This window comes from Sceloporus undulatus, chromosome 6 (genome assembly GCF_019175285.1).
Source record: "Sceloporus undulatus isolate JIND9_A2432 ecotype Alabama chromosome 6, SceUnd_v1.1, whole genome shotgun sequence".
In the NCBI taxonomy this organism is placed as follows: Eukaryota; Metazoa; Chordata; class Lepidosauria; order Squamata; family Phrynosomatidae; genus Sceloporus; species Sceloporus undulatus.
The window spans coordinates 91,543,867-91,564,175 of NC_056527.1; the positions used below are offsets into that span (position 1 = coordinate 91,543,867).

The 20,309-nt window shown below is 41.3% G+C and overlaps 1 protein-coding gene across 4 annotated transcripts in view; it reads right to left on the reverse strand.

Annotated features, from left to right (window-relative positions):
- MLLT6 (MLLT6, PHD finger containing) overlaps positions 1–20,309 on the reverse strand; it is a 111,042-nt gene that overhangs the window by 83,250 nt on the left and 7,483 nt on the right. For all 4 annotated transcript variants that reach the window (XM_042475895.1, XM_042475896.1, XM_042475897.1 and 1 more), the window contains exon 2: positions 4,201–4,280. In XM_042475895.1, the coding sequence (XP_042331829.1) occupies positions 4,201–4,280 (80 nt within the window). The remainder of the gene's footprint in view (positions 1–4,200; positions 4,281–20,309) is intronic.

Here is a 20,309-nt window from a genome sequence, read left to right on the forward strand (position 1 = left end):
TTGTTTATAAACCTAAAGCAGTTACAGAAAACACCAATATGTTTAAAAGGTGCAAGATAGCTAGCCAGGCCTTTCCCAAATCGTCTCCTCTTCAGAAGTTCTGCTCACTTCCAGATGACCTAGCCATTGGAAGCTGTAGTCCAAGAGAACCACAAGGAACATGGCTGGGGAAGACTAAGACAAGCAGAGCCTGGAAAAGATACTTTTGGGGTGACAATTCCCACAATCATCTAGCCAGCATGCAAGATTTCCAGGCTCTAGAGAAAGGGTAATGGAAGAAGCAAGAAAGCTTCCATGGCTGAAGAAACAGACTTGTAGGTGAGCATTACTTCACTCTTGCAGAAACTCCACTTGAACTTTACATCCTCTTCCACTCCACTCTTCAAAATGGGATTCTCAAAATCCTTGCAGGTAACTTCTTATTTGGTGCTCAGCAAAATCTCCTCAACAATGCATGGAGACGGTTTATCTGCTCCCTCTGTCAGCTGACAGACCAAACACAGCTAATCTTTCTTTCCTAAAAGAAGTCTGGGCAGTAAGATGGTTGCACGCATGCATCTGTTTATCACAGCAAGCCAGAGGCTGTACCACATCACAAGGCCCTGTGGTATGACCCTCCCTTTACTGGGGAAAACCTCCTCCCCACCCTTGTAGCACAACCAAACAGAACAGTTTTAGTCCTGATAAAATCAAACAGTAAGTTATGTTCAACACACCAACAATAACTCAATTACCTTAAGCTTTGGCGTTACATTCCCCCATCCAAAGGGATCTTGTAGCACCTTTGAGACTAACTGTGCAAAAGAAATAAACTTTTGTAGACTTGGTCTGCTTTGTCAGATAAAAGCTTATTTCTTTTGCACAGATAGTCTTAAAGGTGCTACAAGATCCCTTTGCATACTGACATTCCAGACTAACATGGCTGTGTCTCTGAATTCATTTCCCTTATTGTTTAGGATAGCTCAGATGACTGTAGGTAATGTGGCTATGTCCTTGACTTTCTATACCAATGTACAGGCTGCAACATCCAGCCAGCTCTTTAGCCAGTAATCTAGGTTCAATTTCTTCCATTTATCTTCCCCCATTTACTCGCCCATGCTTTGCCACTCTTCTGACCCCTTTCCTCTGCAACCAGTCTTCCTTATCAGGATTCTGTGTCTTTGCTCTGCTTTCCACCTCCATCTTCTCATCACTACCTAATTGGCTGTAGACTCTGGGTTTCTCTTTCATGGAGTTCAGTCCATACCACCCGCAGATCAGTATGTGGAAAAGTTACTCTTTTAGGGGTACCACTCTGAAAATCTTCCATTGGCCATGTTGTGAGCTGCAGTCCAAAAAAGTAACTGTTTACAAACTGTGCTGTAGACTCTTCTGTCTACGTTCTACCTCCTTTCTTCACCTCCAGGGGTCTGGTTCTTTATAAGCTGGCTCTACTCCCATCTTCTATCCCTTCCCAGCTTCCTCTTCCAACTTGACTTGTGGGCCTATGGACAGTTAGGGCACAGTGTCCTCATGCTGGATGCCCTCCCTCCATCCCTAGGACATCATTTTGATGCGTACTGATCTACACAATGATCTACATGATGCAGTGCCGAAGGGGCATCATAAAGCCGCACCGTCGTGGCAATGGCACCCCTTGGAAAGCGCAAAAAGGAGCTGTTTTTCATGGCTCCTTTTTGCACTCTCCAGAGGCTGGATGAGGGCCACGCTGTGAAGTTGCCATGGCCCCAATCTGGCCAGTAAAGGGGTGGCTGCATGATGCCCATCTGTACAGCCACTTGTGTCTCAACTGCATAGTCTCATCAGTATCCCTCTTTTCTCTCCTGTCCCTTGGGTTACCTTGTCTCCACTTAAGACATAAAAAAACTACTGTGTGATCCTGGGCCAGCCATTCTTTCTTACTTTGATTAACTTCGTAGGATTGTTGTGAGGATAAAAAGAAGGCAAAGAAGAAACATTTGTCCCCTTTGAGATCCTTGGAGGAAAGCAAAATCTTGCCCTTTCCAATAGGCTCAAACAAAAACAAACAGCTGCCACCTCTCTTAGCTTGTGAGTTCTCTCCCTCAATAACTTTTGCCATTTTGATCATATCCTTTTGTTGCTTGGCCAATGTATCCCAATTTTCATCTGTAAAATGTTGGATATGATACTGTATTTGGGCAGCAAGTAGAGCTGTCAATTTTCCCAACTGTGGAAAAATGTATTGTATTTCTATTAGGTTTATAGTAATTATTTCTAAACATGTATTCAATCCATATAAATGTTGGTGTTATGTGCCTTCATCTCAACTATGGAGACCTCATTATGAAGTTTTCTTAGCAAGATTTATTCAACACAGGTTTGCCACTGCCTTCCTCTGAAGCTGAGAGAGTGAGACTTGCATGGTCATCCAGTGCATCTCCATGGCTGAGCAGGGATTTGAATCTAGTCCTACACTGAAATAACTACACCATGCTAACTCCATATAAATTAGTGAAGTGCTCCTCTTTCACTCTCTCTCTTTCTCTTTTGATGATGATGAATAAATTGGGCACTTTACTCTTGTTGCTCCTGGGTAGGATTGGTTCCACAAGGTAGCAAGTTTTTGGCTTGTGCCAGTGCCCCTATGACCAGTTGGGTGTGCATCATCCTAACAATGGCCCCATGCTCATTTCACAGAGAGCATACAGTGAAAAGATTTCTCTGCATGTTTTCCCACTTCTAGGTTGGCAAATGGGGCACATATAGTGCTATGCTAGAGAGCTACTAAAAGCCTGTATCTTTGGACAATACCGCACTACACTGTTATAGTGCTATTATTCCACTTTTATTGCTACAGCTGCCTCCAGTGGAATCCTGGGATTTGCATTATAAGGAAGGATATTTAGAATTCTCAGCCAGAGAGTTCTTAGGCTTCCCTAAACTAAAAACCCCAGAATTCAACAGAAAACACCCATAGCAGTAAAAATAGAAAAATAGCACTATAACAGTGTAGTGTAGTATTGTGAATGCACCTGTTGCTCTTGTGGCTATCCTTGTCTGTTACAGCATCATGATTTTGCTCATATCTTATATCCCAGAGCCATGGCCATATTGGGTGAAAGATTCTGGGAGTTATAGTCAAAACAGTAACTTCTCAAACAATCCTTTTTTCAGAGACATAGCTGTGTTGTCTGGAAGATCACTATGCAAAAGGATCTGGTAGAACCTTTGGGACTAGCTGAGTGAAAGACAGCACAAACTTTGCAATCCTTTTTCACTTTGGAGAAATAAGGAACACAGTGTTTTCTTTTTAAATGTCAGGCTTCAGGAGGCTTTTAGCTAGGATTGGGGAAAAATAATGTTTCGAATTAGTAGGAGTCAGCATCAGACCCAACAAAGCTGCCTTAAGGGGAAGAGGGTTTGTAAATATTATCTTTAACCACTCGGTGGCAGTGGACTTAGTTGAAGTCAGGAATTGCTGTATTCCATTTTAGTTTAAGGGAGACAATAAAGTTCTTGTCTAATTTCCTAAGTGGTGTATGTCCTTTACACTTTCATTGGGTAATGTTGCCAACTGACCAGGGTTCATCAAAACAAAACAAAACCCCATTTGTCCAAGTCCTGTGCCTTTATGAGGAATTTCATTTGGAGGAATCAGCCATCAAAGGCTTTTAATATGCGGGCATCCTTGGGGGGAGAAGGGCAATTCTTCAGACTATTCAAAATTAAATTTCATTCCCAATAGCAAATCCTTCCTCTCTCCTTTTTAAACAAACAGCCTTTTGTGTACCTATCTATATATTGGGCATACATCCTTGTTATTTTCCAATAACAGGCGCTCAGTATGTGAAGTCTGTAAGCACAAGAGAAATGTTGATGCTCCTGAAAATACACGGGCTCACATGCAGTCATAAAAAATGAAGAGAGTAAAGCTGTTACTGAGCCAACCCTAAATGGTGTTCTTGGAACAACATGTGCATATCTGCGGAGGAAATGTCTGATGATGCAGGCATGAACTGCAAAGAATAAAGTGTTGTAGTAACCCACAGGATGGAGCCTCCAATTTCATGGGCAGTATACACCAGCCTTCCAGGGAACCAGATAGGCTACAGACTTCACATTCTGTTTCCTAGACACATCTTGCTAACTCCTGCTGTGAACAGTATGCTGGGCTCATCTAACAATTTGGGTCTGATTTTGTACGGCAATGCTTTGCACACTATTGCAGCTTCTACTCACCACCCTGGCGGCTCTTTCTTGAGATTCACATTTTCGACAGAACCATGGTCCGGTGGGAACTTGTACAATTCCATAACATGCTGCAAGAAAAGAAGAACAATGTGAATTGGGGATAGTTGAGCATTTTTGCATCTATATTTAACCACTTTCTTACTTCAGCTACCAATCTAGCTGATCCCTGAATAGCATTTCCTTGTTTTCAAGTAAAGTCGGCTGAACTTCCAAAACATCATGCCATAGATCTACACAACTTGTGCTAGTCTGCTATTGCAAAACAGGAACTTGTCAGTAGCTATCAGGCCACATCATGCAAGCCAGTGGCTCCATTCCATTTGGAGGAATCAGTAATTGTGTAGGCCCACAATGCAAACTTGCTAATTCTCCTGTTCAGGAAGAGCGTTCTTTAAAGGCTGCCAGATCACCTCTGCCAATAGCATGGGATCTATGGGATGGAACAGAATTAAATTGCTCAACTCTTTCTTTACAGTATTTATATATCTCCATAGTGAAGGTACTGGGATGATTTCAATACCTAGTCATGCTGACAAGAAGAACTTGGAAATTGCTAATTAAAAATAATTATAACACATATGGATCCTAAACCACAAAGTAGTTGGATACCATTACAGATACAAACTGTAAAAGTGGCTCTTGGAACTTGGAAAGTTGTTATTAAAAGTAATTAATTACCATAGTGATTCAAAACACAAAAGTAGTTATTGATAAAGAATGTAAAAAAAGTCTCTTTTCTTTCGGTTTCAAATGTAACCAAAACAGGTACTTTAAAAAACACAGCTGATTGCTACAAGTCTCTGCCTGTGGTACAAATACTTTCTTCCTGTCCACCTCATTGCTGCCTTGATACCCACAGCTGAACCAAGTTGACAGTATCAGCCAAACAGCATAAACCACTATTTGAACAGTTTTCATCCACTACTTAGTGCCACCATTCCCCAACTTAAAAACAACCAAAAATTATAGCTCTACTGCAAAAGGAGGAGAAGTTATCCTTTGCTGATACAATCTTAAAAAGGTAAAGGTAACGGTTTCCCTTGATATCAATGTCTGGTTGTAATCAACTGTAGGAGGTGGGCTCATCTCCATTACTAAGCCAAAGAGCCACGTGTCAAAGACACTCTGTGACCATGTGGCCAGCAAGCTGCACAGTGCTGTATCTCCCCACCAAATGGTACCTATTTATCTACTTGCACTTTACATGCTTTTGAATGCTAGGTTGGCAGAACTGGATTTGTGACAGGAGCTCACTCTGTCACGTGGTACTTGGTTTTGAACTGCCAATCTTCCGACCTTACAGTTGTCTGAATTGCCATCTTAACCACTATCTTAACCTAGGCGGGATACAGACTGCCCAAAAAGGGGTCTATCCACGCCTTGTTTTGCTCGTGAGGGAGCTGCAGCGACAAACTGTGCGGCTCCCTCGTGCAGCAAAAAGAACCCTTAAAAAGCGGGTTCTTCTTGCGGCGCATTGTGACGCACAGTGCACCAATGCGCACTTGCAGCGTCACAATGATGAAAGGGACGTGTGGACGCTAAGCGTCTCTCGCGTCAAAATGGTGGGCCGTGTGTACAGGGTGCCGCCATTTTGACACCCTCGTCACGTGTTAGGGGTGAGGCGCGTATGATGGTGTGCCCTCGCCAACCCTAGCACGTGTGGGAGCGCTGCAAAGGCCCGTCTGGAGAGGCCTAAGGCTTTACCACATGTGGCTTTTAGACTGTGATTCCCTGGGAAGAGGCAGCAATGCTGATTGCATGAGCCACTTCCCTCCCCTAGCTACTCTGTCCCATGCCATCCCTTTCATTCATGGGGGAAATTGTGGATGAAACTGCAATTGCGCAGTGCCTCAGGTGCGAAAAACCTTCAGCATTCTAGTGCAATTGGTGTCAGTGTCCCTTCCTCCCCCCCCCCTTTCTTCTTTCACTTGCTTTTTTTAGTCTGTTTTTCCACGCAATTCTGGAGTTCTGAAGCCTTGGAGTTTGAAGATTTTTTAAAATTAGAGCTGCAGAATTCTGGAATTGTGTGAAAAAATTTGAGAAAAAATTAAAACCCCAAAGGCTGCTGGGTTAAGCACAAGGGAGGAGGATGGAATTAAGAGAGAGGACAGGGAGAGAAGCAATTGGGGCAGCAGCCCCTGTCATGCGAATGAAAGACAATGCGGTGGTAACTGCAAATCAAGTTGATATGGTGCCATTTTAATTTTTTAGCATGACTGCAGCATGACAGGAGCTGGTTGATAAAGCCTTAATGTACTAATGCATTGATATTTGGAACTAATAACTTACAAGACGGATATGCTTGGGTAAAGGATTAAGTTCTCTTTTGTGTTGTTGACATGTGCCTTCAAGTCATTTCCAACTTATAGGCTGCCTGTTCTGTTTCAAATGCTAGCGTGCTTGTGAGTGGACATGTAGTTTGCCGCACAAGAGGCTGCCTGTTCTGTTTCAATGCTAAGCGTGCTTGTGAGTGGGACATGTAGTTTGCCGGCACAAGAGGCTGCCTGTTCGTTTCAAATGCTAAGCGTGCTTGTGAGTGGGACGTGTTTGCCAGCAACAAGAGGCTGCCTGTTCTGTTTCAAATGCTAAGCGTGCTTGTGAGTGGGACATGTAGTTTGCCGGCACAAGAGGCTGCCTTTTCGTTTCAAATGCTAAGCGTGCTTGTGAGTGGGACATGTAGTTTTGCCGGCACAAGAGGCTGCCTGTTCTGTTTCAATGCTAAGCGTGCTTGTGAGTGGGACATGTGTTTGCCGGCACAAGAGGCTGCCTGTTCTGTTCAAAAGCTAAGCGTGCTTGTGAGTGGGACATGTAGTTTGCCGGCACAAGAGGCTGCATGTTCTGTTTCAAATGCTAGAGTGCTTGTGAGTGGGACATGTAGTTTGCCGGCACAAGAGGCTGCCTGTTCTGTTTCAAATGCTAAGCGTGCTTGTGAGTGGGACATGTAGTTTGCCAGCACAAGGGCTGCCTGTTCTGTTTCAAATGCAAGCGTGCTTGTGAGTGGGACATGTAGTTTGCCGGCACAAGAGGCTGCCTGTTCTGTTTCAAATGCTAAGCGTGCTTGTGAGTGGGACATGTAGTTTGCCGGCACAAGAGGCTGCCTGTTCTGTTTCAAATGCTAAGCGTGCCTGTGAGTGGGACATTTAGTTTGCTGGCACAAGAGGCTGCCTGTTCTGTTTCAAATGCTAAGCGTGCTTGTGAGTGGGACATGTAGTTTGCCGGCACAAGAGGCTGCCTGTTCTGTTTCAAATGCTAAGCGTGCCTGTGAGTGGGACATGTAGTTTGCCGGCACAAGAGGCTGCCTGTTCTGTTTCAAATGCTAAGCGGCTTGTGAGTGGGACATGTAGTTTGCCGGCACGAGGCTGCCTGTTTGTTTCAAATGCTAGCTGCTTGTGAGTGGGACATGTGTTTGTGGCACAAGGGCTGCCTGTTCTGTTTCAAATGCTAAGCGTGCTTGTGAGTGGGACATGTGTTTGCCGGCACAAGGGCTGCCTTTCTGTTTCAAATGCTAAGCATGCTTGTGAGTGGGACGATACTATTTACAGTCGCGTGGGGGGCGCGAAATGTTTTCTTCTTCCGGGGGGCATGACAGAAAATAAACTGAGAAGCACGCCCTAAGGTGACCCTATGATGGGGTTTTCTTGGCTAGATTTGTCCAGAAAGAGTTTGTCTTTGCCTCCTTTGAGGCTGAGAGAGGTAACTTGCCCCTGATCTCCAGAGTCATAGTCCAACACAAACCACATGCAGCGGCCTGTTTACCTGAGTTTTTAGATAGGGCTCATAGGTATGGACCCATTCTTTGAATCATGCTCAAAATGAGTGGACGGGAGCCAGTGAGTTCTGGTAGGAGATATCCAGGGTACCTGTGATGGTCATGTAGCAAAATAACATCTAAAATCACAAAACAGTGATACCTTCGTGGTGTTGTGTGCATTCAAGTCCTTTCTGAAATGGTGACTTTAAAGGCAACCCTATCTGGGGTTTTCTTGGCAAGTTTCTTCAGAGGAGGTTTGCCATTGGCATCTCTGGGCTGAGAGAGTATGACTTGCCCCAGGGCACCCAGCGGGTTCCATAGCTGAGCCAGGAAATAAAATTTAATCCCATAGCAACATTTAACACCTTTGCCTGATGAAGAAGCCAGTGGAGCTTTAAGCTTACAACATGACTTTGTGCATTTGGTTGGGCCAAACGTTCATAGAGACAAGACATAAGGGCTGAGAAGGCCCTGTCCAGTTCCGTAAGAGAACTCTGAAGTGGAGTATTGCGAAAGTACATTTCTTGCCCATAATGCGAAAGTACATTTCTTGCCCTAATAAATCGCTTGATAGCCTTTGGCTGAAGAGGGGTATAAATACTATAAATAATAACAAACAACAACAACAACTGTAAAGTGCCACAAATCTCTCTCTCCATGCTCCACTAGTTTGTCTTTTCAGCCCAATCACCTTCCAAATGACTTTGTTGCTGTGTGTGCCTTCAGTCATTTCCAACTATGACGACCCAGATCATGGCGTTTTCTTGGCAGAGGTTGCCTTGCCACTCTCTGAGGCTGAGAGAATGTGATTTGTCCAAGGTCACCCACTGAGTTTTATGGCCGAGCCGAGTCACAGTCCATGCTTAAACCACTACACTACCTTGGGTCTTCCAAATGACTTAGGAAAATGTTTTTTTTTAAATCTATCAGGAACCATATATCATTAAAAACAAACCAGCTAAAATGGACTTATTTCCTTCCTTCTTTTACCGATAGGGCAGTTTTGTTAACTGCCCTGGTCAACTTACTTTGGTGACTCCATGAATGAGGCTTCTCCAATCCCACCCACCCCGTCCTCAACTGCTCTGCTCAGGTCCTGCAGGCTCCTTGAATTTATCCCTCTATATGCAGCTTCCTCTCCCTACATCCCCACCTGTCCTAGCATATTGTCTTTTCCAGTGAGTCATATCTAAGTGTTTTAACACAAATTAAAGCAAGCACGGCAAATGAACCTAAACAAAGTTTTAAAAAACCAACAAACCAACAATCAATCAACAAAAAAAACAGTGAAGTCACATTAAAACAAAAAAAAAGATAAAAGCACAGCCCCAAGAACCTGGCACATTTTATCAAAAAAAAAAAAAACTATCATCATCTATATCTATCTATCTATCTATCTATCTATCTATCTATCTATCTACTACTCATACCTACACTACTATCAGATATACTTACAATAACCATGCAAGAGTGGAGTTCCTACACTGCAAAACATCGGCATAATGTAGAGCCACTCTCACCTTCATTGCTAAGTCAGCAAGGAACGGTGTTCAAGCTGCTGTCAACCTCTGGTGATGCCAGGAATTTCACAGAGTTTTCTTACGCAAGGAATACTCAAAGTGTTTTGTCATTTACAGTTCTTCTTCTGAATATAGCTAACAGCACCTGACATTCATTGGCAGTCTCCCATCCACATACTACCAGGGCTGACCCTGCTTAGCTTCCAAGAGTGGATGGGATCTGGTGCTTGGGAGCCAGCGTGGTGTATGGTTTGAACACTGGACTATGAGTCTGGAGACCAGGGTTTGAGTCCCCGCTTAGTCATGGAAACCCACTGGGGGACCCTCGACAACTCTCACTTTCTCAGCCTCAGAGGAAGGCAAATCCACTCCACTCAGACAGTTCTTGCCTGCAAGGTTCACCTTAGGTTCACCATAAATCCAAACTTGAAGGCACATAACAACACAAGCCAGGAACTGAAACTAAAACTCCCAAACCCACCACTTTGAACAAAGTATTTCACTATGTCTGATGGTAGAGGCATCTGGTATGCCTTAAGTACAGAAGAAGCATCTAAAAAGAATTTGCTCTTAGCATGCATTATTGAATCTAATCCAGCTTGAGTATAAATGGGCACAAATGCAAATGTATTTATTAATGGCTTGTGTGTGCATCTGTGTGGAAGGCAGAAGATCAAATCCTTAATGGAGGATGTAGATTTATCAGTACCAGAGGCTGGAAAATGTACCTTTGGGGATGAAAACATTTTGGGGGGAAATTGTTATCTGGGATATTTGGGGGGGCGGGGTGAGAGTAAAATAGTGAGTGGAAGTAGAGATCAAAATAGTGAGGGGAAGACCTTAATGTCTGTGGTCTCTTTAAGAGCTTTCTAGAATCATTCAGTTAGAATACAGAATTCTGGACAAGATGGATTTTTGTTCTCTTTCAGCAAAGCAATTCTTATAAGTGGCGTGGTGAGGAAAAGGAGGCGGGGACTTCCAAGATCTGTGGAAAGAACATAAATCTCCTTCTCTTTTGGATTTCCAAAATGTTGGCAGCTGCTGATGTTGTTGGATAGCAGCCTACAACAACCCAGGCCAGATGCAAACCGAACAGGTTTTCTTCATGCCTCTGTCTATGGTCTGAAAGTGAACATGAGCAAAAGAAGTGTGGCTGATGTTTTTAATGTGCTCATGCAATGAAACCAAGAGAGGCAACCTCCTCCCCAGAAAATCCTGGGAGGCCAGACAAATATAGAAAACAGAAACTATATAAAAGCTCTGGCAGATGAGAGAGAGAGAGAGCAATTTTGGTCCTGCTTTAGCAAGGGGTGATGAAGAATAACCCAGTCCCCCTGAAAATGGTTTAATATTCCTTTCTCTGAAAAGGAAAGAGAAGAGGGGAAAGCAACAAAGAAAGGAAGGAAGAGAGCAAAAGAAAATTACAATCGTATTTCTTTATTAAATTGATATCCTGGCCTTTTTCCTAAAAAAATAAAGAAGAGTACAGCTAGCAATATCAAAATCTGAATAAAAACAAAGGCAGCTTCAAATGCAATTAAAACACTTCAGTAAAAAGAAACAACAACTGCTTTCAACAGTAACTGGCTTAAATGCCAAAGGCCTGTCAAAATAAAAAGAGGTCTGTGCTTGAGGGTGGGGTGAAAGGACATCAGAGTGCTAGAACTAGATTTATAGTAGTCATACTCATAGTAGGCCCAGTGAAATAAATGGGATTTAAGCCAGACCTATTTACATTTCATTGATTTCAGTGGGCCTACTCTAAAGTGTGACTAATTCTGGATCCAACTCTCTATATATGAGGACACATTTTTTTAAAATGTAAACAAAGTTCCAATTCCCAAACTGATGAAGAGGGGAAATTACAACAACTCTCTAAATATTAACATTTAAAGCTGGGTTTGGCAAGAAAAAAGGAAGCATTTTGAGAGATTTGCACCTAATAATTCTAATATGAAAGATGACATGTTTGGGGCTAGCTTAGGAGTCTTGATTTCTAATCAGGAAACTAATCTTTGGAAAACTTGACTACAGTGAGCTGCGGTTATAAAGCAGAGAGAGGAAAATACTGTGCATATGCTCAGTATGTTTAGGGTTTACCCACAATTTGGAGGAGAACCCTTTCAGTTGTGAGGTTATGAGGGATACACAGCAAGGTTCAAAGTCCCACTCTTGTGTCTATTTCAGATTAAAGTTACAGAAAAGCACCTGGTTTTAAAATCAATTGAAGTGGTTACTTCTTTGTCCCACTCCCCAAATATCCCCATAACAATTATAGCACTCCTGTCAAGGAGTTACCTTTTCATTTCTTTTTCAAGAAGAGGGATTTTGCCTTTGGCAACTGGCATGCTTACCTAGTAAACAAGTCGATTTCGAAGTTTATATGAATAGTTGTTCAGAGCAGAGAACCAGTCAAAGTGGTCAGAGATGTAGGAATAATGTTCCCATGTGATTCGAAGGAAGTATATGTGTGCTTTCCTGTTTGCATTCCGCAAATTGTTTTCTGCCTTGTATTAGGCAACATTGCCACTAGTCAAGATGAAATGCTAAAGTGCCCACCTTAGTTCCTTGGATATCCCCTGAAGCAGAAATAAAGTACCCATATAAACCCAGTAGAAATAAATTTGCTTGGTTTACAGTACTTCACTACTAAGTAGCGGTTAGCATTTTGACCTGGGAGTAGAAAAAGCGAATGTGATTATAGCTCATAGAACAATAACTACCAAGTAATACTCTACTTTGCTCTGCACTGGCCATCTAGAATAGTGCACTTCCATAGTTTGGAAAAGTTACTTTTTGGACTCTAGTTCCCAGACTTTTGCCGCTAGGACAGCTATAATGGATGTAGGATGTCGTTGTAAGCCACAAAAGTAACTTTTCCAAGTTCTTCACTTAAATAACAATAGTTGAACTGAAATGGTTGCAGGGGAGGAGCAAAGATAGCCAGGGGTATGGAAAATGAGTCTTATGATGAAAGAAGTGAGTATATTTAACCTGGAGAAAGCATTTTGGGGTAAGGATAACCCTCTTCAAATGCCTGAAGGGATGTGTACAGAAGTGAGCAAAGATGTGCTCTCTGCTGTCCCAGAGGGCAGGACTTAGTCTAGTGGACTTAAATAACAGGAGGGTAAATTAAGCGAAAGTCCTGGTTTGTTAGGGCAGATTGCCAAAGGAACTATTGACTTAGAAGGTTGTGGCCTTTCCCTCATAGGAGACCTGCAAACAGAGGCTAGAGGGCTATCTGTTTGGGGTGCCCAAGTTCTGGATTTCCTTCATTGACCAGGGGGTGGGAATAGATGGCATTCATGGGACCCTCCAATTTTCCGCTTCTGTGCTTAATGCGGAGATCCAAAGGCCACTTCTCAAGATGCCAAACTGTTAAAGATGTGTGTGTGTGTGTGTGTGTGTGTGTGTTTGCCATACAAAGGGAGTATCTCAGTATTAAGTCCAAATAAAGCTAAAGGAGCATGCTAAACTACACTTCTGTTTTGAGAGTCCCACCCCACTTCTTCACTGGTCACTGAGATCAATAATGCAACCCAAGAAAGAAAGAATTCCCCAGCAAATGGATCTTTCTGATGACTAGGACAAAGAATAGAGCATGCCATTATTCCAGATTGTGCCAGAACTAGAGAATATGGCTTTCCAGAATCCTGTAGCATTTCAATAATAATAATAATAATAATAATAATAATAATAGTTGATTTGTATTTTCCCACCTCTCCCAGATGGATCAAGGTGGGATTACAGTCCACTAAAACACATACATCAATATTTAAAATACATATAAAAACACATTAGTATAATTAATAACAATTAATTGAAAAACTAACTCATCATCAGTGGCAATGCAATAAGGTTATAAGATGTTTCTTACATAAGGTTACGTGGGTAAGTTCGTCAAAAGAGATCAGTCTTAACTTAAGTCCCCTCTTAAATGCCACCAAGGAGGTAATAAGACAGATCTCTTCCGGAATACCATAAAATCTTATCCAAAGGACAGAACTCTTTGGTACTTTCTAAAATGGGAGTACACATCCTTCTTAGTCCTAAAAACTAAATCCAGTATTGTTTTGTGGATTGCAGCCACACATGCACACAACCACTGTACACACACATGAACATGGACAACTTTAGCATGTAGGAACAGACTAATTTAAAACTCTCCTCTCTGCCTGCTGAGATATAGGTTTGTAGGTGAAAGCCTCTCTGATCCTTCAGCAAAAACAGTGATCATGGAAACCTTGAGTAGAAAAGTGGATATGACTTGGTCAACTTTTTGGGATCTGCACAGAAAGTTCTCAAGGTCCACAGGTGGTCTTGAATCTACATGCCTGCTCTAAAACATTTTCTCTTTTTTTCCTTCTTTGGTGGAAATGCCTTAGTCCAAAACCTAGCAAGCCACTCTTATCATTCTTCTTAATCAGGAGGATATGGTCCTCATATAAACATATTTTCATCCTACAAAACAAACTAATAGCTTGGTAGGACATCTCCTAAAATGCACAGAACCTTCTTTAGCATTTTAGAAAACTATGGGGCTGTGTAGAATCTCCTGGAAATTTTAAGAGGCATCCTGCAGCCACCTCCATCTTCACCAGAATCGCAACCACACGCTGTGGCCCTGATCTGGCCTTTCTGCAGTGCAAAAAGGAGCTGTATAAAGTAGCTCCTTTTTGCATCCTGGAAAAGGTGCCGTAGCCACTGCACTGTGGCTTTATGGTGCTCCTTTTGGTGCTGTGTCATCTAAATGCAGCACCAAAGAACCACCCTGATGCTGTGACGCGGAAGTTTTTAAAACTTCCAGGAGATTTTTTGGCTTTGGTCTTTTTCCATAGCAGAGAATGAGGAAATATTAAAAGACAGCTTTTCTAAGAATGAGTGGTAGCTTTTGCAGATTTAATTGTAAGTTATCTTACACTTCTTTCAGTATGTCAAAAATTTAAAAGACATCTAAACTGAATGCTTGGTGAAATACTAATGTATTGAAATTTCAACAATCCGTTCAGTGGTTAAACAGCATATGATTCATAAACAAAAATCCTCTTATCACTTGGCAGATCATGTATGTCCACCCATTCACTGCGGACAAAGGTCTTATTTTTCTGCTAATATTTTTGGCATTGAGGGGAAGGAGGAGGAATAAGCTGGTTTCTGACCTCAAACCACCCTGCTTTACAATCAAGTAGCAATGTTTCCTTACAGGAGTTCCATTCACCCTCTTACCTTCAGCTCTTGAGATTTCGAAACTCTTTCCTCAGTTTTATCGATTGGGATTTTTTTTTTTTTTACTGAAAGTTGATATTCCTAAAATACTGAATTCAGCATACATCACTAAATCCTAAACCACTTAATTAAATATATACAACCCAACAAGTTACGCATAGCAAAGGAAAACCAAAAGTAAAGTTTGTCTAGTTGTATCCAACTGTAGGGTGTGGTGCTCATGTCTTGTTAAAGAAATGAAATGAAATTCTTTATTACGGTCAAAGACCAGCATCAATATAAAATATAACATTAAAAATAAAATAATACACATAAAAAAGATTGTTTGGGATAAAAATCTGCCAACTAGAAATGTAAATAATTCATTTCCGTTACATTTAAGATAGCTTCATTTAAAATAAAATAAATGAAATAAAATTAACCTTTATGGGTTTCCACCCTTAAGATAGAAATAATAAAGGTAGATTAAAGAAGACTCTGTGGTCATGTAGCCAGCATGACTGCACTGAATGCTGTTACTTTCCCATTGAAGTGGTACCTATTTACCTGCTTTTGAACCGCTAGGTTGGCAAAGCTAGGACTACTGATGGGAGCTCACTCCATTGCGTGGTTCTTGGGCCTTGACCTGCAGATCTTGTAATTGTCAGTCAGTGTCTTAACCACTGGACCACTGCATCCAGAATCCACCCTATCCCTGCCTAAAACAGTTTTTAAAAACCTCGCCTTTTGGTCTAGATTTTGCAGGAGAATCCAAAGCACATTGTAGTGAGACCAGGCAGCTCTTCACATGCACATCCTGCTGTGCCACCTGGCACTGCCACTGCTAGTGTGGGTCACTCCCTCTGAGATCACAATGATGCACCCAGCCATGAGACTGATGCAAGGACTTCAGAGGGAGCAACTTGCACCAGTGATGGTGATGCCAGTCAGCACAATGGCACATGTGCAGACAGCTACTGGGCGTTGCTATGAAGTGCAGAGGTAACTGAAGGTATTCTGGCCTTTGTGCATGGACCCCATGAACTTTAATTAAAAAAAAAAACCCAATCATATCATCCCATTTTCCTGATTTGTCAGGGACAGTCCCTATTGACCCACTATTGTCCTACTTTTTCACCTGCTTTTGAAATGTCTTAGTTTGTCCTTCCTGTTCCCACTTCCTTCCTTTTGTCCTCAGTTTACTTCAATTGCTGCAAACTGAGTTCAAAGTGCAAATCTAACTCAGCTACTCATCTGTGGGGTGAGGAGGGGGTAGAATTGTGCTCTTCCCAGGAGGTTCAGGCAAAAGCAAACCGCTGCAGCCTCTCCTAACTTGTCTATTTTCTATTATTAATAACTTTTGCCATCTTGTTCACACTCTGATATTGCTTGGCCACATGTGTTCCAGTTTTAATCTGTAAAATGTTGGGAGGGTATGCCCATATAAAGAAATACAGAGAGCAGGGGTTGGGATTGTGCAGTCCCTTCCCCAGTGTTGCTGGACTGCAACTCCTAGATGCTTTGGTCACCACAGCCAACGGGGAGGAATGTTGGGAGCTGCAGTCCAACGACATTTGGAGTGTCACACAATTCTCAAAATCAATCAATTTCACCCCTAAGCAGAGGGTGGGGAAAGGATAACTGACACTGAAAGAAGGGAATACTGTTTAGGATAGCCATGTCCCTTCATTTACAGAACTGCCCTCTGTTTGAAGAACCATCAGAGGACATTTTGGAGTGTTGCCCAGTTCATGTCCAGATTTAAAGATAAAATAAACAAAAGCAGAGAGGAGCAGCAACTGAAATTGTCCATCCATAGCAAACCCCTCCACAGCAGATTCAGCAGGCACACTGGTCACTTTATCACTCCACGATGGTGAAAAGTGAATTATAGGTGATCTATCAGCACATGCAAATTTTATGTTGCTATATGTCCTTTTTTGCTGACATATAAGTGTTTATCCTGATGTTGGTCGAAATATAACTTCATACTCATATCGTTGTTTTTCTGTTATAATAATCTGGTACATAGTTTGCATTGCAAGTAAGAGTAGGGCCTCGATTTCCCATGGCCCTCTATTTTATACAACTTCTCACATGGTGTTTTCATGCCTCTTCTAATTTCCATGCTCTGTTTTTATTCCTCTTATTATGTTTTGCTTTCTTTTAACAAGTGAACAAAACAGTAATTCACCAGGGAAAGAGAGGATACTGTAATGCAAAACTTTAAACTAGGGAAGAAAGAATTGCTGGTGGGTAGTTCCGAAAAGTGCAAGAGTGTTTCTCCTTAGTCACTTTTACCTCCTTTCTGTGTCTTCTGATGTCAAAAATAATGTGTAGCACCCAAAATAGACAAACATAAAGAGTTGATTCAAAACCGTGTTAGTCTGTAAAATCAGTATGTAGAGAGATCTTGTAGCAGCTTTGAGACTAACTGAAAGAAAGAAGTTGGCAGCATGACCTTTTGTACACTTAGGTCTACTTCCTCAAATGTATCTGAGGAAGTGAACTTAAGTCTACAAAAGCTGATGCTGCCAACTTCTTTCTTTCAGTTAGTCTCAAAGGTGCTACAAGATCTCTCTACGTAAAAGTTTGTGTTATTTTTAAAAAGTCATTTAACATCTAACGCATTATAAAGGATGCTTCCCCCTCCCCCCAAACAGTTTATTACCATTCATATTGTAAGAAAAATAAGAACATCTTGAATTACTTGTTATTTTTTAGCTCCCTTTCTGGTAAAAATAAAAAATCATTCTCAAACACTAAAAGTAATGGGCTAATATTAGCAACAATAACAAACCCCATAAAATGCTCCAAGAAATCATTTTAAGTAAATACTGCTTGTTACACAGAAAAGTAGTTAAGGGTTTTCTTTCTTTCTTTTTAAAAGTAATTATTCTCTAGTGATGTGTTAAAGGTAACTTGGGGATTTTGTACTGTGTTACTTCCAGGCTAAATATATTGTGTTGGTTGTATCACAGAACTTGCAATAAACAATGGATTTTGTGGTCTCTTCTGTGTGGAACCTGGAAGCATGTAGTTCTATGTGATGGCCATTAGCTTTTTGTTGCAACATTTTGTTTATTTGTCCATTAAGCAGATGCACAGAAATATCAAGAAGGTGAACCAGTTGTGTGGATTAGTTTATGCTGAGATTGATTATAAAATGAAATCAGTGAAGCCCTAGTAAAACTTATCAAGTGATTCCTGTCCACAGTCTAAATCAGACTGTTTTTCACAACTAGAAAATACACATTGAATCATTTGCTAAAGTCAACACTGAGATGAAACCCATGCATTCAATGGAACTAATCTAGCTGGGACCAGAAACTGGATTTAGGACCGTGATTCTAGATGATATTTTATCAGTGTATCTCAGACAAAGGAGAGGCTTTCAAAGACAAGAGCTGAAAAATGTTTATTATAGGGCAACCATGAATATGTTGACATCACACAAGTACTCATAGTATTGCCATTGATCTCAAATACATCTTATCTCCAAAACTGAAGTAACTGTGGCAAGTAGAAAAAGTCTGGTGTTAGTTGTGTCTTGTAGTGCCATCTGGAATGATATTTCTGACAATCCATCTTTGCAGGGGATGTTAGTAAAAGAGGCTTCAGCATGCATAGGATCTAGGATGGTATTCTCTGGGAGATTGTCAAGGGACTGTAGTTTCCATAAGAAGCCACTGGTATCCCATAAGTAACTAAGTGCTGATAGCCTATGATTTGAGCATAGAGTCCATATAGCCAGACACCCCAAAAGAGATGCCCTGTATTGCCTGGTTTGAATGGCGAGCAGAAAATGCCTGGTCATGATTCCTGTGATGTGTCTATATAGATTTGTTCATATAGGAGATTTCATTCTACAGTTCCTTCTGGTATTCCTCATTGAGGCTGAAAGGGCCTTGTAAAATGTGATGTTGGAAAGTTGTCTCTCAGCCAACAGCTCTGCCTTTGCCAGTTTCTTTGATTCTTTCATTAGAATGTCAGTATTGTTTTTGAGACAATGTCAACGACATCATGTTCTGTTTCTCATAAATTCTGATATTAAAATCCACATGTTCGTTTATATAAGCTACTATACATGTGCGTGTGTGAGTGCAGCTTTGGCGCAGCTTCTGGCCTCTTAAGATGCATGTATCATTTAAACAGTATACCTCCAAAGTGACCCAAAGCAGCTTTATTTTGGCCTGTCTATACGGGCTTATGGTATCAGTACAGATGTCCAAGTAAGTGCTGAGAGACAGTTATCTATTCTTTCCTCTCAGATGTTTCTAATTTTGTACTCTTTAAAAAAATTAGCCATTCTTGATGTCAGCACAAGGATGTAGACAAGAAAGAATTTAGATTAAGGTGGCAAAGGAAAAGAAAAGGTACTTCCTTTCAGTTCCTTTTAAACAGGGACGTAGCCAGGATTTTGGGAAGGGGGGGTCCAGACTAAGTGCCACCATTATAATGGGGCTTGGGTGCAGTGGCGCGGCGGCATGCACCATTCATTTTATCTAACGGAAGGGGGGGTCTGGACCCCAAGGACCCCCTTCTTGGCTACGCCCCTGCTTTAAAAGATGGATTTTATATGGAGCTGTGATGTGTGTATAAGTAAGTGTGCTGTGTTTTAAAATATTTTATTGTAACTATAGTTTAAATATGCTTTTAAGTGTTCTTAGCTGTGTTGATCATGTTTTTTAAAAAATAATATTGATATTTAATTCTTTTTAATTTTTGTAAATTAATATTTTAACTAGATCTTTTAAAAATCCCATTTGGAATCCCATTTTGGAAAAAACTGAATAAACAAAATAACAAATATTGTATCCAGGCAACAATGAGTACAAACCCTCCTTCTCTTCCTTCTGTTTTTACCTGTTTCTATCAATAGTGGCCAGAACTGAGATACAGGGAGAAACAGAAACCAAGCCTCTGACAAAGAAGCTCCTTGTTACATAGTCTTTTAATTCCCACACAGTTCCCCCTTTTCCTCTTTCTACTCTGTGTAGTTTGAACGTTTTTAGCAGCATCAGCATTGGGAGGCTAGCAGAGGAGGGCTGGAAAAACAGAGATATTCAGTATTGAGTTGCAGCAGCAGTCTGCTGCAAGAATGCAATAGTTTCAGCTGGGGAAAAAGGGGATTCAACTGTAGCCGATCTTACTATAGCTGTGTACACTACCCACAACAGGCAAGGTAAACAGCAGCTACCTTCAGAATCTAGTTAGTTTAACAAAGAGTTTGCTGAAACATATTGAATTTGTCTTCTTTTTTGTGGTGTGGGAAACTATCCTTATATTTTCCATATTATTCCTGCCTCTGCTACCAAATTTTCTATTCCAGAAGCAATGCTCAGGAACATACTTACTTTGTTAACTGAGATAGAACTATAATTTTATCATGCTGATAAACTGGTTTACTGCCAGGATGTTTAGGATATTTTTGTGCACTGCTTTCGGGATTATTATGGTGATCATTATACAATTATATTTAAGTCATGGAAGTGTCCCAGTCTTTTCTTCTTATTTATTTCCATTTCATTTTTCTCCAACCATGTTGCTTATATATTTCTTTGTCTCTCTCATTCCTTCCCACACCCAACTACACCCCTATCAACTGCACATAATGCTTT